Raw genomic sequence first — 27,003 nt, forward strand, 5'->3', positions numbered from 1 at the left:
TGACGTACAGTATCTCAAATGACAGGATTTAACCAATTGAAAACAATGAAATAAAAAAATGAAATACAGCAACATGTCCAAAGGGCCGTAGTCACGTATCTTCGGTCCTATTAGTCCAATCGTGACGTATAGTACCTCTAATGATAGGATTTAACATAAATAATACAATGGGATAGAAAAATCAAATGCAGAACAATGTCAAAAGGGCCTTAGTTGTGTATCTTTAGTTCTATTAGTCCAATCATGATGTGCAGTACCTCAAATGAAAGGATTTGACAAATAAAATACAATGAGGTATAAAAATTAAATGGAGTAGCATGTCAAAATGGCCTTAGTTATGTATCTTCGGTCCTATTAGTCCAATCGTGACGTACGATACCTCAAATGATAGCACTTAACCAATAGAATACAATGACATAGAAATCAAATACAGCATCACGTCAAAAGGGCCTTAGTTACGTATCTTCGTTTTTAGTGGCCCAATCGTGACGTACAGTACCTCAAATGATAGGATTTAACCAATCGATTACAATAACATAGAAAAATAAAATACATCAGCTTGTCAAAAGGGCCTTATTTGTGTATCTGCGGTCCTATTAGTCCAATCGTGACGTTTCGTACCTCAAATGATAGAATTTAACTAATAGAATACAATGAGATATAAAAATTAAATAGAGTAGTCTGGCAAAAGGGCCTTAGTTATGTATCTTTGATCCTATTAGTCCAATCGTGACGTACAGTACCTCAAATGGTACAATTTAACCAATAGAATACTACGACGTAGAAATCAAATACATTAACACCAAAAGGACCTTAGGTATATATCTTTGCTCCTATATATGTTATATCAAAAGAGCCTTAGTTGCGTATCTCCGGTCCTATAGGTCTAATCATGACATATCGAGCCTAAAATGATAGGATTTAACGGAGATAATACGATGGTGGAGAAAAATTAAACATGGCGGCATGTAATAACACCTTAAACTGGCAGCAATAAAACGAATTAACGCACAGAAGTGTGTGACATATTACGTGACAGGATTATTAGCGAATACCATACGATTACGTCATGCATATCTTTGCATACGTCCACTTTTAGTTAACTACTTAGTATGTATTCAGTACTTTGCTTTACGGTTGTTGAGGCATGGGCTCTTAAACAGAAGAATGTTAAAAATCTTGAAAGCTTTGAGATGTGGTGCTACCGCCGTATACTAAAAATAAGTTGGGTGGATAAAATTACAAATGAAGAGGTAATACGCAGAATAAATAACGATCCAAAAGTTATACTGAATATAAAAAAGAGAAAACTTGAATAGTTTGGCCACCTGATGAGAGGACAAAAGTACACATTCCTACAAAATATAATGCAAGGAAAAATCCAAGGACGCAGAAATCCTGGCCGTATAAGAATGTCCTGGATGAGAAATTTAAGAGAGTGGTTTGGCTGTACCACTAACGAATTATTCAAAACAGCAGTAAATAAAATTAGAATCGCCCTAATGATATCCAATCTCCGATAGGAGAGGCACTTAAAGAAGAAGATATGATAAACTCGAAAAATCTCCAACGTTCACTGTTAGACATATGCCTCCCGTTCAGTGCACACATTTACTGCTCCTTGACGCTGTGATGAGAGTGAGATAGGATTTAACAAATAGAATGACAGAAAACTAAACAAGACAGTGTGTCAAACGTGGAATGCGTCGCAGAACGTGAAATATTAGCATAAAATATCCATTTAATTTTTTTCCTCAGTTGAATAATTCCTGCTGGTATTTAGTCTAAGCTTACTTCTTTTCCCCATTCAAGCTGTTTCATAGCTAATTCTACTTCCTCTTTATAGTGCTCTGTTCATCTGTTTTGGTAAAACATAAAACAGTTGTTTCAGATATCTTTATCGCGTTTCCTTTTTTTATCGATGAATATGCTGTCGTTTTCATCTTCTACTATTTCATATGGAGCTACACGATTAACAATTCCAAATCAAGAAAACACAAATAACACTCAGAATTATATTATACAACTAATAGTCGAAAAATGAAGAGCAAGAGATAGATAATCAGACAATTAAGATCAGCGCTACATGATGCACGCAATTCCACATTTGAACACTACATTAGTACATTGTCTAAAGAAAATCATTCACTATGGATAGCAACAAAAACACTTAAAGAGACCTGAACAATACAACCCACCAAATAAGAAAGATGACGTTAGTTGAGGAAGATCAGACCAGGAAAAAATGTCAACATTTTCAGAATACCAGATAATAATAATCAAGCAATAGAACACTGAAAACTTTAGTTTTTAACTGTACGCCCGTGAATGACTTATTATTTTTTAAATAACACTTAATATTGCACTTTTTTATTGTATTTTTTCATCTTTCAAGATAATTCTTATAGGAATATATTTATTTATAACATACAGTCTTATGGTCTTATTACGGCTTTAAGATTATATATTATATATATTATATACCTAAATGTATCTTGTACCGCACTGCTAATTGAGAATTATGTTTGTAATGCGATAAGAGGTCCGGATATACGAGACACCAGTGACTCATGCCGCACTGATAAAAATCCAACAGGAATCTGCATTTCTATAAAAAAAATTGATTAATTTGTTTTGTGTATTAATTTAGTTTAGTTTAGTCGAACAAGAGTTGCAGTAACAGATTTTTCTAAATATAGAATGTAACCCATATTTCCAATGCTTTGTGAAAGAGAACCAGTTTATAATATTCCGGACGACGTAATAACACCTTATTTTAGAATATTGGTCGTTGAATTGAAATCATTGTTCAAGAAACGAATTATTCATGTGCAGATGTTTTACTATAAAAACATGTAAAACCAAAATCTCGATTAAAAAATTGCAACCAGCTACTCACGATGAAACTTAACCCCATAATTGATTTTACAAGTGATAAAATGGGTCGACAAAAGACCAGCTTTAATCCTTACAACATTTAAACATAATAGTTGTATCTTGGTTTAATCAAATGAAAAGAAAAATTATACACAAGTACTAAAACCACAAACTATTCTCGATTATAACTTGGTGAAAAAGAGTGTTGATTTTAGTGATCAAGTGGCTTCTTACCAAAGCCCAATACGCAAAATTCTGAAGTGGTACCGGAAAGTGGCAGTGGAATTAATATTTAATGCCGCATTTAATACCGTAGTAGTCAATGCTAAGTTGCTAAATAATAGAAAACGTAAAAAAAGCGACAACCTATCCTTATGTTCAGACTGGAGTTCGCGAAAGCATTTGCAATTAAAGAAATGTTGTAACCCTCACGACCAGTTACACCCAAAAATACCATCTCAGGCAAAGCGATGTAGATAATACAAAGAGAAGAAAGTGTACAAGATGTTACAAACTTTTAAGAAGAAGCATGACTAGTAGAAAGTTAAAACATACTGTGAAGAATGTGATGGCAATACTGCAATATGTCTAGTGTGCTTCATTGAAGCACATTAAAAAATTATTTTTCTTATACAGGAACTATTATTGAGTAAAAACGTATTGTGCCTCAAGTGGCCTATAGTATTGGAAGTCGTAAGTTGATAGTTTCTAGTAGAACGTTTTTATTGTTAATTACCTCCGTAAAAGTGAGTTATAGTATTTATAAAAAGATGGATGTAAATAATATGCCTTCGACATCTAAAAAAGCTAGATGTGAACATAAACGTAGATTGACCACTGCTGAATTACAATCATTGTTAGAAGCATCTGTCGATGACGATGTAGATTAAATGAATGATGGAAGTGACTCTGATTGACTCTGACGAAATATTTGCACAAAGTCGTTCAGAAAAATCGAGGATTGCGTTTTGGAAAGAGACAACACAAACAGAATTTAAGACTTTTCTCGGACTTATGTTCCATATGGGGACAATTAAGATGAACCGTCTGAATGAGTACTGGAAAAGTATGGGTAACTTCTATAATAGTGTTGACTTGACTAGATAATTGCTCATAGCCCATATTAAAGAATAAGTGAATAGACAATCCTCACTTGTCAAAGAAACTGAAAAAACGTGAAGTGGTCTAAAAACTAAAAAGTCCCCTATTCAAACTGTTTTTAATAAAAAATTTAATAATATGTTTAAGTTTTTTTAATATACCCTAAAACTGAAAGAGCAAAGAATCGATTGCAAGTTACAAAATACTTGTAGAGTCATACTGTTTGGACAAGTACGGTTGTTTAAATAATCGGTTTCTGTCATAAACAAATTGAATAAATTGTAAAATATTTTTTGATCTGCTTGATATTTAGCACACTTTAATAACTGATCAATTGCCATAATTTCAAGTAGCTATATTACCTGTCGTTAGGCAAAAAACAAAGTTATTAACATTTATAAATTACTACAAACATAATATCTTAAAGTTTACGGTTTTTTGAAATTATATCAATTATTTATGTATTTAAATTTGGTATTTCTCTACATAAAAAACTTTTTATGGTCTACAACTTTTATTTGAATTATTTTTCTTTAGAATGTATACAAAACGTTTTATAAGCAAAAAATTTTTTTTTGCCTTTTAAGATTGTTTAAAAAAACAAAGCAAAGTCAAGTGTACGTCTTTACGAATTTTTCGTCAGCTACCCCTCATACTATTTAGAATTTAAATTTCTGTATAAGATTTTTTTAAACTATTTAGCGAGGTTCCGTGAACTACTTTCTTATGGCATGGTCAAAGTCAAATATTATTTTTTTATGTGATTAAGCCAAATTATTGGTCGTTATTGAGATGAAAATTACATTTTTAATTAACTAATATTTAACGTTTTGATTTCCACTATTAGTTTACAATAACTTTGTTTATTGTACAAATTATGTAAACATGTGTATACACATTTTGTACAACAAAACGTTTTTTGAGAACGATTTCCGGAATGGAAATCAAAATTTCAAACATTAACAGGATCACAACCAATAATTAAGGCCTCAATACCATAAAACCATAATATTTATCTCAAACTATTCATCGATAGCTTCGACTAAACAGGTTGTAAATTGAAATTTATGTAAAATATTCCCCTACACGATTCTCTGGGCAAAAATATCTAGGTTGAATAAATATAACATCTAAACGAAGAAAAAACCCGTTGAGACTGCAACTTGTGAGCAGGTAGTTTCAATGTCGTTCTTTGAACTTGAACCCAAAGCGATCGATATTTAGGTATCTAAAATATTATTTTAAGGATTAATACCGGCAACATCTATTGGCTCTAAAATGATGCCAAATACAGTGATTTTACCGCTCGATGTTAAAACGTAGGTATGACGTAAAAAATTAAATATATAAAAAAAATCGGAATATTGAAAAACCGACAACAGTGCCAAGCCTACAAAGGTGCACTAAACGAACATACACAATTTATAAATAGAAAATGATAGCAATTCTTGGTGATGCTAAGTTACTGCAACGTGAAAAGAGTTTAAAAGGATAGCGGGATGTATATATATATATATATATATATATATATATATATATATATATATATATATATACAGTGACAACAGTGGCGGATGGTGATAATTTTGTTCAGAGAATCGCTGATTCGAGAATACCAAAAAATTAAAAGGACTCGCCAAAAGCTAACTTCTTAAAAAGAAACTCAATCCTTCTCTTTTTATTGGAGATGAACATTTCCATCACTTTCTATGAAAACACATAAGTTCCTATGAAACTTCTCCGACGTTGGACCGGTATTACAGAGCAATGGGGAAATAGGTGAAGATGCATGCAGTAGAGTTAAGGCGGGATGGATGAAGTGGTGGGAAATGATTGGTATAGCGGAAAGTTCCAACGAAACTGAGAGGAAAATTACGGACCTGAATTTTGGACAGTTAAAAAGAAAGATGCCTGTGAAGAAGAAGAAGAAATGCCTTTGGCGGAAATAAGCATGCTGAGTTGGATGAGTGGAGTGATAAAAAAGGTTAAGATGGTTCGAGCATGTTCAACGCCGAGTCACTAATCACCAAATACACAAGAATCGCTAGTTACTGGAAGAAGTAGAAGTAGAAGAGGAAGAGCAAAGAAGACCTGGGAGAGACGCTTAAAAAAGTCATGTCGGTAAAGCGAATAGATATTGGTATCGAAAGTTTCTAACTTCAAAAAGATAGCACATTTAAAGACTCTGCAAAAAACACATTAAAAGTTTTGGTTATGGTACGGGTACAAGCACCTATCCATCTGTCTAGAGTTGAGGCGACTCTATTTGTCTTTCGCCTCAATTCTATCCATATGGATGGGTGTTTGCACCCGTACCATAACCAAAACTTTTAATGTGCTTTTTGCTTTTTGTGGAGTCTTTATTCTGCTGTTTAATTTTGAGGAAAAAATTTTATATTTTTTGAACAATGACATCACTGTTTCGTAGTGAACTTTTTATATTAGCTGAAACTGAGCCGAAAGCTCTCAGCTAGGAATTAAATACCTTAACAGACTTTTAAATTACTTTCATTTTCAATTCATTCATTTTTTATAATTATTGTGTCGAAATTGTGTGAAAATGTACGATTGGTTGTAGTATGACTGGTTTATAACAACAAACGGCTTCAGAAAAAAAGCAAGATCCTATTTATATGTTCCAATGTTGAACAGTATCAAACTAAACTGTTAAGTGGCTATAGATAATCATTGGATACCTGCTGTAGCTTAATCAGTATTTGATGTTATTCTCTTGAATATTATACAAATGGATCCAGATAAATGGAAGAACTAGTTTGGAGGTAAAGAGTGTCTAAAAGTACTACAATCTCAATGGCATTATACGCCATGACTGAGTAAAGCAAAAATATTTGTAAAATTATTGCCTACAATCTCAACGTGTCTTCTCAAAATAACTAAAAACATAAATGGTTTTAGCTTTTTATATTTAATACATTTAATTATTAATACTATTGTTTTAGAAACCAGAATTTGTTTACTTTACTGGAGATTTAGTGAGTCATCGTGTTTGGGGAACCAGTCCTGAATTTAATGGGAATATAATTAAAACGGCTATGAGTTTATTTGCTGAAAAACTTGGAAATATTCCCGTGTATCCGATATTAGGCAACCATGAAGCTCATCCTGTTAATCTGTAAGTAGTTGATTCTGCTTTTACAAGTCTAATTAATGAAGTTTTTTTCTGATGCTCCTAATAAGTCATCACAATTGAAAACATAATACAGTTTGTAAAATACTGGGTTAAAAGTTAAATTATTGTTATTATTATATAAAAAATAAGGGCGGAGGAGCGAGCTCCTATTATGCCCAAAAAAACAAAGAAAAATATCGTTATAAAACTAATACCAATTACCAATTATAAAGTTGCACTGAAGTACATCATACAAAAATAGTGAAACAATAAATAAATAATCTTCTTCTTCTTCACGTGCCATCTCCGCGACGGACAAATAAATAATGCGGACCTAAAATACCGCAGTTCTACAAATGAAATAAAGAGCTATCAAGTTTATTTTTAAAGATGTTAACACTTTAGTTGCCGATATGGTGTGTTGTTCAAAGTTGTTCCAGATATTAAATATTCTGTTTGTGGAGATCTCGACTCCACACTGGCCCAGCAATTTCAAAAATAGGTCTGACGTATATTGAGTAAAGTTTATTAATAGACATTAGAGATATATTACGTGTAAAACATTTACGGATTAAAAATAGTTTCGAGTTTGCACGTTTAACACCAACACTATGTGATCAGACCAATTTAAGTCTAATAAATTTCAAATTTAAGCCATTAATTATCACCTCGAGATGTTGTGTGAGGTTACCGAGTTTAAGGGATGTCGATTAATAAAGTACGGTAGTGATGGGTTATTTTTGCCATTATGTAGAACAACGCATTTTTCAATGTTAAGCGGAAGTAACCATTCTGAGGATCATTCGAATATTGCGTCAAGATCGTGTTGAAGAAAATGTCGGTTAATAGTTGGATTGACATATAATTTCGTATCATCAGTGCAAATGGAAACCTTACTGGATACCATGAGCGGAAGATCACTAGTGTAGATACAAAAAAGTAGCGGTCCAAGTACTGATCCTTATGGACCTTCACTCTTGACTGGCTTATCTAGTGAGTAGTCTTCCCCAACATGACCCCTGAAGTATCTGTCGGATAGAAAAGCTTGAACTTCTCGCGGATACCATAGTGATCCAATTTACTAGTAATCGACGTTTTGGAAAACTTTGGAGAAGTCTAAGTAGACAACAGGATGCCGATTGTTTAAAGATGATGACCAATCATTTACACAATGAAGTAAGTTTGTGATCATGCTGTTGGTGAGGGATGACATTTTCTTGTAGGAGAAACTCAAACATAGCTTCCGAAATAATGGATTCCATGACCTTGCCGACAATAGTAACCAGGCTGATTGGACGATAATTGTTGCAATCAAGTTTATTTCCTTTCTCGAATATAGGAGTCAACGAAGCCAATTTGCAGGACTAGGGGAGAGAACCTTGAATTATAGAAGCATTCATTATGAGCGATATAGGGATGGCTACAGATTCTGCACATTGTTTGAGGAAAAAGGAGGTTAGTCCTAATCCAGGTGATGAATCAATGCATCTCTTACGCTGAGCTACTTCCCAATTTCATGGAAAGTGGCCAGCACAGTCATGATTTCCAAACAAAGGAAAACCCGCACCAACCCTGAATCGTACAGACCCATTTCATTATTGAGCACCCTAGGTAAAGTCTACGAGAGGATCCTTAAGGACAGACTCGTAGAATTCCTAGACGCTCACCTAGCCATTCCAGATTACCAATTCGGATTCAGGGCTGAACACTCCACTAATAATGCATTGGTTGAAGCAACAACTTTCATCTCACGATCACTTAACGAAAGGAACCACGTCTTAGGCATATTCTTAGACGTCCAGAAGACATTCGATCAGGTCTGGCATACAGGCCTGGTTGAAAAACTCCACCTCACTGGACTGCAGACACCTTTCGTTAAACTAATAAATTCCTATCTCTCTCATCGGACGATCACGATCAAAATCGCCAACACCTTATCTACACCCTTTACTCCACAAGCTGGAGTACCCCAGGGCTCAATTCTTGCTCCAATATTATACACAGTCTACAACAGTGACATCCCCCGCCCACAGCATAAATCGGAGACCCTTCTCCTGTACGCTGATGACACTGCTCTCCTCATATCAGGACCACATAGAGAGCCTGGACAATTGGCCGTATTCGAAAGAGGCCAAAATTTCCTAGACAGAGTCATTAGACTGTTAGGAGAGGACCTTATTCTCAAAAACTCGGTTTCCTACTTGGGAGTTTATTTTACTAGGACTCTCAACTGGAAAACCGACATTAAAAACACCCTTGATAGGGTGAGAAGGAGCTTTAAACTCTTGGCAGTGCTATCCGGCAAATTGGGCAAGACGGCATCCAAAACACCTTTGCACACCTACAAGCCATTTATCAGACCCATTATCGAATACAGGGCATGCATCTACGTCTCTCACAAAGCATATGAAATCAACCCCATCATAGCCACAGAAAAGAAAAATCGTTAGATCCTGTATGAGGGTGAGCAGGCACTATCCATCAGCGCATATATATATACACTGGCTAACATTACACCAATCAAGGACAGAATCCCATCCCTCAGCAGGAGGTATGACCATAGAACCATTGCCGGCTCGAACAACAGAGCCATACAAATATTAAAGACTCCATGCAATCGCCGAGGGTAAATACTCACCAGGCTTCTTCAAAGAAAAGTTCCGTTCCCTCTAGCTAAACTTCTTCACAATACTGGACAAGAACTCCCTGATGAGTATTTTGAAATTCTATCCGCATCAAATATCGCAGTTAATACTGCACACCAAAAACGCTTATCAAGAACCGTTCCATTGTATAGCTGGTAACCCCTGAAAGTACTTCCTAGGGGTGCTTGGCAAAGTTCACCCAAATTCCTCTTGTGTGCTTCAGAAACATCGCCTACACAAACACGCCATCTTCTGACCCCCAGCTCCTTAGTAGTCCACTACTTCTCCACAAACGTCATTCATCACGTTTTATCTCACTACCACTACTCCTAGAAAAAAAAAAGAGGAGTACCCCTTCCTTGAGGAAGCATATAAACTTAAACAAGGTTAAAACTCTGGATTTAAATCTAGTTTCCATAAATGATGTTTAATTATACCCGGTGTGAAAGAGATATTATCAAGAGTTTTAGGGAAACGTGGGCAAATTATTTGAGAACTGGTATCGTTAGGTTCATCTGTAAAAACCTGAGAAAAAAATAACGATAAACATTCCGTAGATTCGTTATTCGAAGAACATACAGACCCGTCAGATTTTTGAAGTAATGGTATAAAGACTTAAGAAGATAAAAATGTGCGAATGTACCGATAACTTTTTTACTATTACCACTTGCATTGATAGATTTTTCAAATTCTGTTCCAAACTTTAGCAACGATTGTTTGACTCGGTTAGAAAAATTACGGTGAGCGAGAAAATCATCAAGAGAATCAGTGAGTTTATAAATGTTCGCCAAAGCCTTCCTTATTTCGAATTAAGCGGGTAGCTGAGAGATTAATCTAAGGTTTTAGTCGATTTTTGTATAGCTGTCGTTCGGTTGTAAAATCAGAAGTGGTTGTAATAGCAGTATGAAGAAAAGAGTCCCACATTGACGATGGATCAGAGTGATTAAGGAAAATAGATTGCCAGTTTAACTGGGATAAAACTGAATTAACATTAAAGAAATCAATAGTGGCATATGTTACGAAATTATTTTTGCAAAGCGGTGTTAAAGTAAATTGAATGTGAGCAGTAATAAGCGAGGGGTCAGAAAGACCTACAGGAAAGAGAAGCTTAGACCGGCCATGTCTATGACGGGGATTGATATTGGTCTGACTTAACATATAAGCTTATGGAGAAATGTAATTATTAGGAAGACACTTTCCACATATGGATAAAGTCAAAGACAATGACGATAAATCGTTAGGTTCTTTGACCGCTTTTCAAGGCTGAAGTGAAAAGATTTTTCACTGTATTCTTTTTTAGACAAATGTAGGTCAAAAAGGACTATAAATAAATACACTATAGAGCGTTCCACGTTAAGAAAATAACATTATCCTTATGGAGATCAGTGCTGCCAAAACTCTCAGGCAAGTGTTGCTATTAGATTGTCCATATATGATTCATTCTAATCAGAGCCGTATTCAGTACTGTGTAGTTGTAGTTAATTAATTTCACTAATAAAAGGATATGTATAGTTGAATACAAAATAATGCATTATAAATACTTGTTTCTTTAATTGAAGGATATAGGTATGTAATTATTATAGGATTAATAAAAATAGTTAAATTTTACTATTGTTTAACATTACATATTTTTAAACGCTTTAGATAAGATGTAACTAAAAAACACAAGTGCAGCTTTAATTTTATTTTCATGTAAGTAATAACAACAATTACATACATAAAAATTTTTCCTTGTGTACAAGGTGAATCACCACTAACGGAACGGAAGATTACAGCGAAAGAGTAAAAAAATTTTAAAAATTTTAAATTATAATTTGTAAAGTTGATAAAAGCTATATTTTAAAATTATTTAATATACATGGTGTCCCAATAAATTTCGGAGTATCAAAGTTACATTTTTTTATCTTCTTATTCTTCTTCCTCTTTATAAGCAATCATGCTTGGTCATTGGCGGATTGATACGTTGAGTGTCTCCCTCATTCTGCTTATGGTCTCCTACTTGCGAGTTCAATGTCAGAGTTATATTATATGAAATTCTTCTCACTATTACCTAATTTTCACGGACTATTATTTACAGACTTTTCGGATTTGGCACTTTGTGTTCGCCGATTTGCACACTATCACATAATTTACTCACTGCATATTAACACCATTCTCATCTTCTCTATCATCGCTATCACTTTCATTACTGTCACTGTCATCCATCACATTTATTACCACAGGATCAATATCGTCCATCAACCCGTCAATAACCCAAAATTTTTGCTCTTCCTTAATAGAAAGTTTAAAATAGTTTGCATTTCTTATTAATTACTCCATAGCGGCGGTCTTAAACTCTGTGTTGTGTAAGGCAATATGTCTTTTTATGTATTTTTCTTTGTATGTGTTTACAACTTCCATGAGCTCTGATTTTAAATAATCTTCTTCAAAAAAGATATTTTTCTCTAGCAACCATGTCTTAATTTGATCTTTATTGAAGGCTTGTGCCGGAATCACTTCTTTTCTCCTCGAATGGTACGAAGCGTTGTCCATCACTACAACAGTTTTCTTTGGAAGATTAGGAAGCAGCTTTTCCTTAAACCATTGTTCAAATATAGGACCATCCATCTCATTATGATAGTCCGCTGAGTTTTTTTAGCTAAAAACCAAAAAGCAGCACCTTCTACAAAGCCCAATTCGCTACCCGCATGTACTATAACAAATCGGGGCCCTCGTTGTGTCGGCTGTTTTAGGCTTGTTGACAACCCCTTAACAAACGCATCCCTGGTTGAAGTCACTGAGAGGTCCTTCCATTCTTTGGAAACACTATGTCCAACATTTACTCAAGTTTCGTCCAAATAAACGACGGTGTATCCTTGAGAATGAAATTTTTTTATCTCACACAAATACTGATGCCTCCATTTTAGAATATCGGGCCGTTCAATCTTCAATCATGCGTGACTTTACTCCTCGTTTGCAAAAAACAAAGTTCATTTCATAGAGTATTCTCCACATTGTTGTGCGTGGCATGTTTGCTAAATCTTATGTCTTTTTTTAACCAGTGCAAAAACTTTGTTTAATCTCGGCGGTAAATTTTTTTCTATGCGTATTTTAGAAATAGTACTAAAACTTTATCCCGTCATAGCACTTACTTTATCGGTTAAACTTTTAACACTTTCACCACTTCTTAAATTTAGATGATAATTACATACATTTAAAACAATTTGTTTTGCACGGATGTCCAAGATATTCCCTTGGCTTAATTTTTGAATTTCCATTTTCAATTAACATTTAACTGTAAAGTCACAATAACTACTAAAGAACCGCAAAGCCTTATTATCATTATGTAGTCAGAGAACAACATAAAATCGCTGACATACGCACACCGTATTATTTTAAGTTACAATTAGTAATTAGATATATGCAAAGCGGCCTGTTTAATTGCTTATCTTTCAATAGCCGGCAAAATGCATGATTTGTTAAGAAATATTTTCTACTGATTTCCATGATTAATGGCATATGGTATTCTCACCGAAAAATAAATAAACTGGCGTTACTATAATTAAAATAATATAAAATAAAATTATCTTTTGTAAATACTATTTATTTAGGTAATTAAAATCATTTTCCCTACTTTTCATCTCTTGTTTCGAATGGTCATTTTTGGTCAATTACGTTAAAAAACATTAATTTTAATTCATGTCTGTGGAAACGAAAACATAAATAATTAATACAACCCTGAATCGTGCTTGTATTCATCCTGGCATCGCTGCGCTTCTATCGTCCATAAGAAATACATGGTCCTATCTCCGCAATGTTAGTTTCTTAACGTGGAACGCTCTATAAGTCATCTGCTTAGGAAAGTACGTGTATACTTTTGTTAAAGATGGTACTTGTGACCATTTTTAAAGGTCTGTCTTGACAGTTTCCCTTGTATTTTGACTTTATTTAATATAGTATTTAGTTTATATATTAAACTGAATCTGCTGTAGCAGTTTGTAAAAAAATAAAAACTTAAAGTGACTTTGCTTACACCCAAAACTAAAAGTGAGCTATTCTACACTAACTTTATTTTTGTTTCGTTTTTCTTGCTGGGTTACCTTGATTTACTTCGTACTATTTTATTAACTCCATACTGTTTTTATCACAACTGTCAGACATTTCTGGCAAATGGCTTTCAGCTTCTATTAATGGAGTAAAACGTCGCTAACGACCGGCTACCAACTTCACCGACCGGTTTTCCTCGTTGCCCAGATGAAAGTGTCCCCGAGAAAATTCTTCCTCCGCGGCACCATGCGAACGGGAGAACCTCAAAAGTTTCATTTTTTTTAACGCACTTTTTAGAAACGAATCTCCCAATCGCTGGCCTATCTCGATTAAAAACTCAGTTATTCTGTTTAAATTACTATGGGTGAAACAGAGAGGAAATGAATTAGGAGAAAGACAATAAATAAATATATCGTTAGAGGCATTTGGCAATGTAAAAAAACACTTATGATTCTGTTAGCAACATTTTTCAGTTCAAATAAATAATTGGATTTTGTTTATTCTAATCGAAAATTTTTAGACGCAATTCTAAAAGCATTGGAGATGCAATTGTTGATATATTTTATAATGAACTCGAAAAAAATGTTTTAAATATTTGAAATACGTAAATTAAAACCTTATACAGAATGGACAAAAATGCTACAAGCTAAGCGATAGAAAACCCTTTAAAATGGCGTATCCACTTACACTTTTGTAATTGGGAGACTTATGGTGCTTAACAAACCCTTAAATTATAAGCTCGATCCATTAATTAGTTTGAAAGTTATTAATTTTTTTTGTAATATGATAAAACATAAAATAATGATGATACGGTAATTCTACTAATACCGGATGAAAGGTGAAAACTTTTACTTTTAATATACATTAAAAAAATTTAAAAAAATAATTTTTATGACAAAAAATGGGAAAAAATAGGGAAAAAAAGTAGGGATTTTTTAAAATTCGCAGCTAATTTGTTTATAATAATTAAGATCTCTTATTCCTAGATGTGCTTTACAAAAATGTGGTTAAGGAACATGTGATCTGTGATAATTTAGAAGAAATCATTTTAGTCAGAATATAACATGTCTGTATATATTTTATTATTTTAGGTATGCTCCATTGGATACAGCGGATGATGACATATCCTCAGAATGGTTATACGATTTGATTTTAGATACCTGGACCGAACATGACTGGTTAGAAAAAGAAGCTGTAAAGAAAACTATCCTTGCAGGTGGTTACTACACAGTTAAGACCAAAAAAGGTCTACGACTTATTGTTTTAAACAATAACGTCTGCTCGAGAGAAAATTGGTATGAAAACACAACGTTTTTAACTATTTCAAAGTTTGAAGTATTCAATCTTTTATTCAAATACGAATACCCAAATTATTTGCCTTTAATTAACTGGAACTGTTTATTATGATTTCTACCGTGAGAGACAAAATATCCTAAAATATATGCTTTGTTCATTTAAAAAGCAAATAATCTAGCTGAATTTTAAGAAAACGAGCGTTTTGTAGATTAATAAAATTACAGGTAAAGTTGTTGTATATGTACGCGTAATGTAATGAAAATTGTGTCCAATCTATTTTATGTTCCTTTATTTCACTAATTAAAAACATGTGTGGGGTAACCTACATAACGTAACTCCGTAAGTAATGAAGTGAGTAACGCCCCATGACATCTGTCAACGTCGAAGTGTTATGTCATAGAACTACTAAAATGTCAAGTATATGACAACTCTCCTCCTCGAAAGGAAATGCTAAACTTGTGAGGTTAATAAATTAAAAATAAAAACATAATACTTACACGTCCAGCCTTACAGGCGTTTTTATCAACCATTGGGACCTTCGTAGTACGGGGGCGTCATCTGAGTTAGCTGCAGTATTTGTGATAAACAAGTTAAAGTATTATTTGAATCATGTACATCTGTATCTTAAACTGAACTAGAAGATGGTCCTGCTTCATTTGGCGCAAAAGTATTTGTAACAACTGGATTATTACCCAGGTCAAAATGTGTCGGTTGTATATTAATGTATACAGGTGTATTTTCCCCTATATATCTGATTTGATCTATATGTCTCTTCCATATTCTTGTATCGTCTAACTGTATAATTTAGTGTAATTTCCCTAGTTTACGTTTGACTCTACTAAATTCCCATCTATCAGCATGTATGTAATTACGAGTCTCTACTCTCTCTCCCACCTCTAAGTTTCTCACCTTGAGATTGTTTTGATTGTGTACAGGTGTCTTGTAAAACAGTTTCAATAAATCTAATCATGTTCGGATCTCTCTTCCAAACATCAAATTTGAAGGACTGACACCAGTTGTACTATGAGGGGTTCTTCTGTAATTTAGTAAGAATTTGTTGAATTGTAGCTCCCTTTCATTCTTATCTCCTTTTTGTGCACGTAGCGCTTGTTTGAATCTTGATACATTATCTGAAACTAAACAATTTGAAATTTCAAATGTACTAAAAATTTTTCTTGGTAAGTTTATGGTAGTTTTGCTTGTCAAATCTTTAACCATATGTATTTCTGGCCATCTAGTATAGGCATCCACTATAATAAAATAGTATGAATTCATGAAAGATCCTGCAAAATCTATGTGAACTCTTTCAAAAGGGGTTCTAGGTCACTCCCATGGGCGTACTACTGGTTTTTCTGGATTATTCCTGATTTTGTTGCAGTCTGTACAATTTTTGCACATATCTTCTACATCTTTACAAATTCCTGGCCACCAGCAATATCCTCTTGCAAGCATCTTCATCTTGACTATGCCAAAATGAGAAGTATGTAATTCATTTAAAAGTTTATTACGTAGTTTAGTTGGAATTACTGCCATTTGTTGCCGAGAAATACAATTTCCTTGTCAAGAAAATTCTATCTGTGGGACATTGAATCTATCCCTAGCATCGATCAGTTTTCCAGTTCCTAGAGCATTGTAAAGATTTTGTAGTGTGGGTGTCTTGTAGTTTTAAAACTTAATTCTTTAAAAGTAACAGGTAAAGTTTCTATTTGACTGATTTCAAACTAATCTCCCAAGTCGTAATCGAATTCAGAAGTAGTATCAAGAGGTAATCTTGACATTGCATCAGCATTTGCATGGACTTTTGTATTTTTATATTTAATTGTGTAATTAAAACTTTGAAGAAACAGTGCATAATGTTGCATTCTAGTTTTAGTTAGTGTAGGTAAATTTTTAGATGGAGAGAATATTTGAACTAAAGGTTGATTATCCACATAGAGTGTAAATTCTACCTCTACCGAATAGATAACAGTAAAAAGTTTTTAATACCAAAAATTATGGCATATTTATGCTTTCTTATCTATTTGAGCATATTTTTGTTGTACTTTTGTAAGTGGTCGTGAAGCAAATTAAATTGGTCTCTCAGATCCATCCGGATATACGTGAAATAATACTACTCCGACTGCATCTGGACTCGCATCAGTTGCAAGTATTAAAGGTAAACTTGGGTCAAAAGAGATCATTTCTCTTTTTACTGCTGTAGACGCTTCTTGACATTCTGGACATTTTCTGTCCCATTTGAAAGATATTATATCTTTAAGAAGATTGTAAATTGGATGTAAAGTATGGCTCAAATTTTGCAAGAACCGTCCGTAATAATTCTCTAACTTCTGTCTTGTTTGTAGGTGCTTTTGCTTTCTGTATAGCTTCCATCTTTTCTTTGGTTTTATGCATACCATTTTTGTCAATTTTATATTCACAGTATTCAATCTCATTTGCTAAAAATTGACATTTGTCATGAATTACTCTGATATTGTATTTTACAAGTCTGCTAAGAAATAATTCTAGTCTTTGATAATGTAATTCATCATCGGGTGCTGTTATTTTTATGTCATCTAGGAGGAAAACTTTCAGTCCTGGGATATCTTTTAAAATGTTTTCAATTTCCCTCTGCCATATTGCAGGTGCACTGGAAATCCCATACATTAATCTTGTACTTCTATACAATCCTCTGGGTGTACTAAGTGTTAAGTATTTCCTATCTTCTGAGCGTACTTCTATTTGTAGGTATGCTTGCTGTAAGTCAAGCTTTGTAAACTTATCTCCATCAGCCAGGGTAGAAAATAGAGCTTCAAGTGTAGGCAATGGATATTCGTCTACCACTAAATGCTTGTTAAGTGTACTTTTAAAATCTCCACAAATCCGTACTTGACCATTACTTTTGATAACAAAAGTAACGGTCAAGTAAACACCAAACAAGTAACTGGTACTATAGATGTAGCATATTCAGAACTATTACCTTTTTCTAAAATACCTTCCTTTTCTAGCTTCGTAAGTTCTTGTTCCACTTTTGGTAATAACGCATATGGTATTTTCCTAGCTTTTATAAAAAAAGGTGAAGTGGTTAGTTTAACTTTTAATGTAGCTTGTAAACCTTGAATTTTTCCATCTTCTTCTTCTTCTTAGTCGTTAACCTGATGTGGGTATCGTGATATCATGAAGCTATTAGCTAAATTTCCCAATGTTCCTCCACGTTTTTCTATCTTCTGACATTCTGACAATGGAGCGCCAATGGTAGCAACAATATGGTCCGTGTATCGTGTGGGAGATCTACCTCTATTTCTTTTGCCTTCTACTTTTCTCTGGATGGTAAGTTTTTCAAGACCATTTCTTCGAAGCACATGTCCAAAATAGCTTATTACTTGTTCTGATATTTGTGTTCTTTTTTCCATACTTTCATGGAAAACTAATGAGTATTTTGTAAGTAAATTTGTAAGTTTGTTATTTGTAACTTCAGATACTTCGGAAATGTTATCGAACATTGTATCTGACTGGCGTATCCATTTACGACCCATTAATGGTGGTCTATCTGAGTTTACTATGTAAATATTTAACATTTTTGGATCACCCTTGTACTAAATGTTGATCTGTGTAAAACCCACCACATCTAATGACTTTTTGCAATATGTAACTAACTTTAAATCCATATTTTGTAATTTTAAATTAGGAAAATATGTTTTGAAATCATTGAAATTTAATAATGTAACAGCTGAACCTGAATCTATTTCAAAATATAGACTCACCTAGTTGACTTCAACTGAAACTGTAAATTTTTTACTGTAGTATGAATGATCTGAATGAATGTTGAAAATTTCTTCCACTTGATCTACCTGATTCGAACTTTTACTTTTCATACATACTTTGCTCAGATGGCCTCCTCGTTTACAGTTGCTACAGACTAAATGTGTTTTATTACATTTGTTCGCAATATGTTGTGAAGATCCACATTTAAAACAAAATATATTTTTAGTTTAGTTATGATTAATATCATTTCTTTTCACATTTGTGGGTTGTATGTGTCCTTGTTTATTATTGACACTAGAAACTTTATTTATATTAGCACTTGTATTTGATTTCTGTAATCGAGCTGCATCTCGTTGATGTCTCCATGTTGACGGCAACTTCTAATGCTTTTCTCCATTGTAAGATCCTTGTATTCTAGGAGTCTGCTTTGAATATTTTGGTTTCGAAGACCAAATACAAATTGATTCCTCAGGGCTTTGTTTAAATCATCACCAAATTTGCAAGTTGTAGCTAATCTACTTAAAGCTGTAATATATTCATTGGCACTTTCCCCTTCATGTTGTTTTCTTTGTGAAAATCTGAAATTTTCCACTATTTCCAACGGTTCAGGGTTGTAATGTAGTTTCATTGTATTTACCAGTTCATCATATGATTTCTCGTCTGGTTTTTCCGGCGAAATCTTATCACAAAGAATATCGTATGCATCTGGACCCATGTAGTGTAGAAGGTATGCGGCTTTCTTGTCTTCTGGTACTGCAAAGACATTGAATGCACTCTGAAGGCGTTGTAACCACCGGTCAAAATTCTTGGATTAGTTTCAATGCTAAATACGGTGTGAACTGAATGGATTGTAGTCTCAGTCATCTTTTAATTGTATATGTAATTGAAAATTAGACAGGATTTCAATTATGTATGTAGATTATTTGTAAATTTTCACTATGGGCCACCACGCTGCAGTTAGGTTATGCATGTATACTGGTCTTAATATTTGTATTTCTTTGTAGATTCGGCTGTACTCGTCGCCAACCTGTTGTATATGTACGTGTAATGTAATGAAAATGGTGTTGTATGTATTTTATGTTTCTTTATTTCACTAAATAAAAACATGTGTGTGGTAACCTACATAACGTAACTCCGTAAGTAATGAAGTGACTAACGTCCCATGACATCTGTCAACGTCCAAGTGTCATGTCATGGAACTACTAAAATGTCAAGTATATGGCAAAAGTATATTTTACGAATTTGCTACTGTTTTAGATTATCGCTAGACACTCGACAACCAATAGTCCACTCTACTGTATACCATAAGAAGTGGGCAATTAAATTGTTCTAGTAATGAAAATATGAAACAAGTAAATAATAGGATTTAAAAATCGTAAAATACTGTAAAAACAATTTATAATCTTTTTTACAGTGTTAATAAGAAGCTATTTACATTAAATTATCTTCATATAATTCATGTGCACTGCACATTTTAGGCGGAAATGTTTGTTTGCCTAGCAGTTTTACCTTTTTTGCTTAACATTAAAGACAGTTCTATGTTAATTAATAAGGTTAGGAAAAATTTAGATTTTTGAAACATATTTTTATTTTATATTCTCGCTGAGAGGCTGATTCACGGGAGACTGTGAATCGCCTTCAGTCGTTTTGTCCGATGAGGTGGACGATCTTAAGACCCTCTGTGGTTCCATCTATAATCAAAATCAAAAACAGACACTAACAAAAGAAACAAAATAACAAACGACTGGAAAGACGTGCGGGGTCAGTTCGTCATTTAGATTTCCTCTCTGAGAGTATTTCCAGATCGAGATGTCTGGGGTTGACGACATGAAACCAGCAGGTTATCCGGAAGAGACACTTCTTGCTTGTCACGTCGCTGTCTCCACTCACAATACAAATTACAAGAGTTTGAATTTCGGAATGTAAAATTCAGAAACTGTCTTTTGTAAATGTATAGAACGGAGTTAAGCGGCGTTGTAGGAGCGTATAGCTGGCTGAGCCTCTGGGTGCAGCAGATTTCTTAACTAGCCTCCAGCACGTTAAAAAGAGAAGAAAATGCTTTGGATGTAGAAACTGTCAACGACTTGATTAGGAAAAAACCGGAGGTCATGAATAAATGTTTTACCAGAATCAAACTTAGAGATCTTGCAGCTTCTGGATAACATAAATATTATTTGACATCTTACAATATCTTAAACGTTCAAATTGGCATAAAATTAGTGAGGACTAAAAACAAAAAATTGTGCGGGAGTTGAAGTATAGTGAACTAAATCCTGGGATACTGGGAACACTAATTAACATAACAAGATTAGATTGTTATACTAGTTTGGCTAAGTTAAAATTGCTTTTTGGTTCTGTAAGAAGAAATTATAATGTAAGATACATATACTTTCTGCTAGATTTACTTTATTTCTTAGAAAGAAGGTTAACTAGTTCTAGTTCGCTCACTATTCCAGGAAGATAATACAGTAAAATCATAATAAATAATACCTATATTTTATTTTTTAACAAAATATTAATTTTGATGTTTGCTTTTAAGGTGGAATTTATATAATAGCGAAGATCCTTACGGACAACTCCAATGGTTGGTTGATACCTTGTTAGAAGCTGAAAAAAATAAGGAGATTGTTCATATTTTATATCACATTCAAACATCTTCTTGTATTGCAAGTTGGGGACGAGCGTACAATCAAATCTTAAAAAGGTATATACAAGCATTTCTTATGTAAATATTGATTTAAAAACAGTAGAAATAAAAATGCTATGGTTATTGATTTACAGTACTGAAAGAGTAGGCTTCATCATCATCACTGGCTCGACAACCCTTTTTGGGTCTTGGCCTGTTCCAGGATTCTTCTCTATTCTGATCTGTTTCGTGCTTTTTTTCTCCAGTTTTTTATTTTTAAGGTTGTTATATCATTTTCTATTTGTTCTAAGTATCTCAGCTTCGGTCTTCCTCTTGTTCTTTTTCCTACTGGTATCTGTTTAAATATTTTGTTTGGTATTTCGCCTTCTTCCATTCGTTCTACATGTCCTATCCAACGCAACCGTCCTATTTTAATGAATGTTATAATATCCGGATCCTGGTATATTTTGTATAGTTCAGAGTTGTATCTTCTTCGCCATATTCCGTTTTCTTTTGTGCCCTTATATATGGAGAGAGGAAACAACGTTTCCTCTCTTTTAGTGAGTGTCCAGGTTTCTGAGCCGTATGTGAGTACCGGTCTTATTAGGTCTTATTATATATTTGGCATTTTGTTTTTCTTGTGACGTTATCTGATCTTAGTTGCCTAATTAAGCCATGGTAACATTTATTTGCAATAAATACTCGCCTCTTCACTTCCTCCGCAACGGTATTATCAGATGTGACTAGGGATCCCAAGTATATAAAGTTTTTTACCCCCTCAATGTTGTATTCGAAAGTGTAGGCTTAGTTTTGAATAAAATATAAGTTTCAAGCAGAACTGCTAACAATCAATTTTTGTGCTCAAGTGTATCTAAAAACGCTGTACAGTTTATTTTAATTTATTTCTTGAATCTCGAACCGTCGGCGAACGTGAGTGGCGTAAGGCCCGCCACTCACGTTCCAACGCCGCACTACAATTTTGACGAATGCTACAAAATTGAACGGAATTTGAAGGTGTATTTGCACCATTCGACCAAATCGGTGCGAGTTGAGGCAGACAAACAAGTCAGTCTGCAGCAGTACGACAGAATTGGTTCGACAAAATCGTACGACTGCAAAAAAATCATTTACTGGTAAATTTCGAAAATGGCTTATAGCTAGAAGTTTTTAAAAGATTTTTTTGGCATTGATAAAGAACAAGTGTATCTTTGGAAAATAAAATCGACATCATATGATAAAACCGCTAGAAAAAAAGCTGTGAATATTTTGGTTGCTAAAAAGTGAAAGCAGATAGTAATGAAGAGTTGGTAAAAAAGAAAATTACTAATTTTCGAACATGTTACAAAAGAGAATTAAAATTATATTATAGATATAATCGCAATTCTAATAAATGTATGTGACAATATGTATATTTTTAGCAACCAATCTTTACACCAATAATTACGTTTTTTGTATTTTTTACAAAGAGCACGAGCCGCTAAAAGTAAATCGTTATCTGACATGTTTCTGATTTGAAAGTAAAACTCTTACTGCAAAATCGGTACGTGTGGGTACTTGTGTGTTCCCATCCGATTTTCAACATTATTGTACTGCAATTGAATTCGACAAAATCGTACTGCGCCGTTGGAACGTGAGTGGCGGACTTAAGTCATTGAACGCCATCCTGATGTTCGGCCATAGGCAAGGGGCTGGCATAACAATGCCTTAGTTAAGCCAAAATATTTATTGCCCCAGACATTAAGCTGCGTGGGCCTGCGTAGCGCAAGCGGTAGGATGCTTGACTCGCAAGCCGGTGGTCCGGGGTTCGAATCCCACCGCCGGCAAGAATATCTAGACATTTTAAAAATGTCTATAGGCCCCAGGTCGACTCAGCCTGAATAAAAAAATGAGTACCTTGGGTAAAACCAGGGGTAATAATAGACGGTTGAAGCGTAGCACTGGCCATGTTACCTTCCTTGTATACCGTAGGCCCTAGATATAGCAGACTACCCTGCTATACTCCCAAAGCCGCGACAGCGGTATAAAACGGGAGACTATTATTATACATTAAGCTGCAATGAAGGTTCCGAAATCTATAACTTATGAAACGATAACAGCTTGGAGCTGCAAACAGTTCCTAAGCAATTGGCAACCTACAACTAATTTTGCTATGGGTACTAGGGAACAAAGGATTGTTCGCTCGCTTCGAAAAAATACTCTTGGAGCTTTAGAAGAAGAAACTCGAAAAAATCACAGGTGTAACTCAAGTAATATATCTATAAAGTGAACAGCGCAGCGCAACAGTTAGAGTCTCCAAAAAAAGTAGGAAAAACGACTGAAGATATTGTCTGCAACTGAAGTCATTGTTCACCACCACCAAAGTTCATGAAACAAGTTTTTCAGAACCTTAAAAGGTAACAAATATCTCTCTTAAATGAATAATAGGCTTTCTTAGAATTCCACGCCTGTTGGACTGAACATAGATGTAGGATATACATAAAAGATCCTACTAATCGCAGTGTGGAAAGGTATATGGGGCCAATCAACTCCTTTGAAATCTGTTAGTACAAGTTTGTCGAAATGACTTCCTGTTGATAATATTTCTTCTTCTTTTTATGTAGGCACGCCTCTCCTGTTTTTCAATGTGCCTCCAGTAAGTTGTCGTTCTATCGTTTACGTGTTCTTCCTACTGATCGTCTCCCTATTGGAGAACGGTCTCTTGCCGTCTTTACCACTCTATTTGTAGTCATTCGGCTTATATGATCCTTCTATTCTACTCTTTTATTTCTTACCATAGTATCTTACCATCAATTTTTCAAAGTGTTTTCATCTCTGCTGTTTCTTACATCCTTTTTTTCCTCTCTGTGCCAGGTCGCGTTTCTGCCGCATATGGTATTATTAGTCTGCTGACTGTTTTGTAAATTCTGCCTTTCATTTTTTTCCCGATGTTTTTATTTCTCCATATTGTTTCATTCAGGTAGCCTGCGGCTCTGTTTGCTATATTCACTTGATCTTCCACTTTAGTTTCGAGCTTTCAGTAGCTAGATAATGTGGTGCTTAGATATTTAAACTCTATCACTTGTTCTATTATCTGACCTTCCAGCTGAAATTTACATCTTAGTAAATTTGAGTATAGAATGTTAGTATGACGATATTTGATCCGTGAATAATTAATTGACGATTGGGTGAATTAATCAGAAGTCACATTCATTTCTCAGCGCGAAATGAATTTCTACGGAGGGACGTGTCAGATTCAACACATCAGATGGTAAAGGAAATTTAGGACGGAGAACTATCAATTTCTTTTAACTCACCAATTCGACGGAATGGAACACGTTCAGCGGACCTGTTCCGGTAGATAGGTAGGTAGGCATTCTTCGTTCAACACACCAAGAATGCCTCTAATCAAGAAAGTAAGCAATTTAATTATACCCAGCTTGTGAGACATGTTCATCCCTTAGAATTACGTTCGGGTGTAACAATTCATTTGAGCGAGGTGTATTACTCGAGTAAAACAGGAGTCATTTCACCCCGCACCAATGCTTCAGACCATCCCTTTCCCCACTATATCACTCTAATGCGCGATAGGGGCACAACTATCAACCAAAGGCTCATCATGTGGGAGTCTTAGGTAATAGAACTACAACATGGTTCCCTAATCGATTTTAAATGCAGGACAGCGTGACGCGCTTTATTTCTGTAATCCTCTAGTGACTTGTCTGCGAATCTAAAATTGCTTGCTTGTATTCAGACTGTGTTGCTAGTCTTGCTCCAGACTACGTCCGGATTTTTTTTTGTTTTTTGTTAGTTTTTTTTTTGTAGGATCTCTATAGAAAAGGTCGTGTTGGAGCTTTGTTGATCCTTACCACTGAGGGCTCACACAGTGCGGCGATTTGCGGTGTTTGTCGACTATTTATAGCTATGAACTATCCTCTGTTGATTTGTTTATTTTTCTCTCTGGGTTTTTTGTTTTCTGTCTGGTGATTTTGTTTATTTCCTTGTTTGATTTTCTCTCCAGTATTTATTCTATTTTCGCTCACTAGTTTTTATTTTATTTGACTTCACTTTTATTTTGTTTTTTTAATTATTTTTTGCCTTTTTTTATAGGTGTCCTTTATGATGTCAAGTCACAATTTGTGTCTCTTTAACTTCGTACCAATGTCTAATTGGTGGTATGCTGTTGTTATTAGATTAGATTAGATTAAGAGAGGTGGCCTTTCAGCCTATTCCACTGCGACCTTTTCAGATCTATTGTGGTCCTCTAGTCCTAGATAACATTCTCTAGCCTGACCCTTTTTATAAAGTCTAGTAGCTTCAAGACTGTACCTTCCATGTAGCTATTTGCCGGTGGATTTTCTTCTCCCAATGTAAAGAACCGCACATTTGCCAGACTGTCACACTGACATAAAATGTGCTCTGCTGTTTCTTCTTCCAGGTGACAGAATCTGCACAGGTCATCATCTGATAATCCCATCAGCTTTAAGTGCCTATTCAGCTTACAGTGCCCTGTTAGAAGATCTACTATGACCTTGACTGTTTTCCTGTCTTTGCTTATTAGGTCTGCCGTAAATTTTTCTGTAATGAACAGTTTCGCCTGTCTTTGTCCTGGTGAATTCCTTCACCATTCCAGAGATTTGTGAGCTACCCACTTCCTTGTAGCCGTTCTTGTTACTAATTTAGCAACTCTGCAGAAGGGTTCCGGTCCAATGAATGGCAATGATGAGCCTTGTTTGGCCATTTCATCTGCTTTTTCATTGCCCTTATGACCCTCGTGCCCCAGTACCCAGGCTACCGTAACCTTGCTACGGTCTCCTAGTTTATTTAGGGCACACACGCAATCCCATACTAGCTTAGAATTGACCTCTACAGAATTGAGTGCCTTAAGCGCCGCCTGACTATCTGTGAAGATGGCAACTGAACAGAACGTTCTTTCCTATGTTTCTATTTTTTCCACGCAGTGATGGATTGCACTTATTTCCGCCTGGAAAACTGTCACATCCTTAGATAGACTTACCGGGAAATATATCCCTTGATTTGTCCCTACTATGCTGTTGTTATAAATAGATTAAGTGCAAGTACGAATTAGTATCGCTCACTTAATTGTACGACTAATGACATAACTTCCTGCTATTTTCAGTTCATGTAATTGCTATAGACGCCATTGCTATAAATGACACGTCAAATTATACATAATTTTTGATAATTAATGATAACAAATGATATTCTGCTTTAGTTTATTAATGAATTAAATAATCACATATCTTGTTTAAGATTCCAGAATACAATCGCAGCCCAATTCAATGGTCATACTCATAGGGACCAATTCTTCTTACATTATGATAATGAAAGTACACCAATTGGGGTTACTTTTAATGGTGGATCCCTAATGCCTGATGAGGCTAATCCCAATTACAAGATATTTTCAGTCGCTGATAGCAGCTTTGTAAGTAATTAGGAATGAAAAAGCTTTTTAGATAGGATAGTTAAGTTATTGAAAGTTTTTTTGAGTTGTTTTTTTTTTAATTTGTATCGTTTTTCAGGATACGATACAATTTAAATGATTTTTTAAATGGATTCTTTTA

At 34.5% G+C, this 27,003-nt stretch overlaps 1 protein-coding gene across 2 annotated transcripts in view; it reads left to right on the plus strand.

The window, feature by feature from the left end:
• LOC140432457 (sphingomyelin phosphodiesterase-like) overlaps positions 1 to 27,003 on the plus strand; it is a 94,892-nt gene that overhangs the window by 60,236 nt on the left and 7,653 nt on the right. For both annotated transcript variants that reach the window (XM_072520367.1, XM_072520368.1), the window contains 4 exons: positions 6,939 to 7,111; positions 14,871 to 15,074; positions 21,356 to 21,520; positions 26,693 to 26,864. In XM_072520367.1, coding sequence (XP_072376468.1) covers positions 6,939 to 7,111; positions 14,871 to 15,074; positions 21,356 to 21,520; positions 26,693 to 26,864 — 714 coding nt within the window. The remainder of the gene's footprint in view (positions 1 to 6,938; positions 7,112 to 14,870; positions 15,075 to 21,355; positions 21,521 to 26,692; positions 26,865 to 27,003) is intronic.

This window comes from Diabrotica undecimpunctata, chromosome 1 (genome assembly GCF_040954645.1).
Source record: "Diabrotica undecimpunctata isolate CICGRU chromosome 1, icDiaUnde3, whole genome shotgun sequence".
Taxonomy (NCBI): domain Eukaryota; kingdom Metazoa; phylum Arthropoda; class Insecta; order Coleoptera; family Chrysomelidae; genus Diabrotica; species Diabrotica undecimpunctata.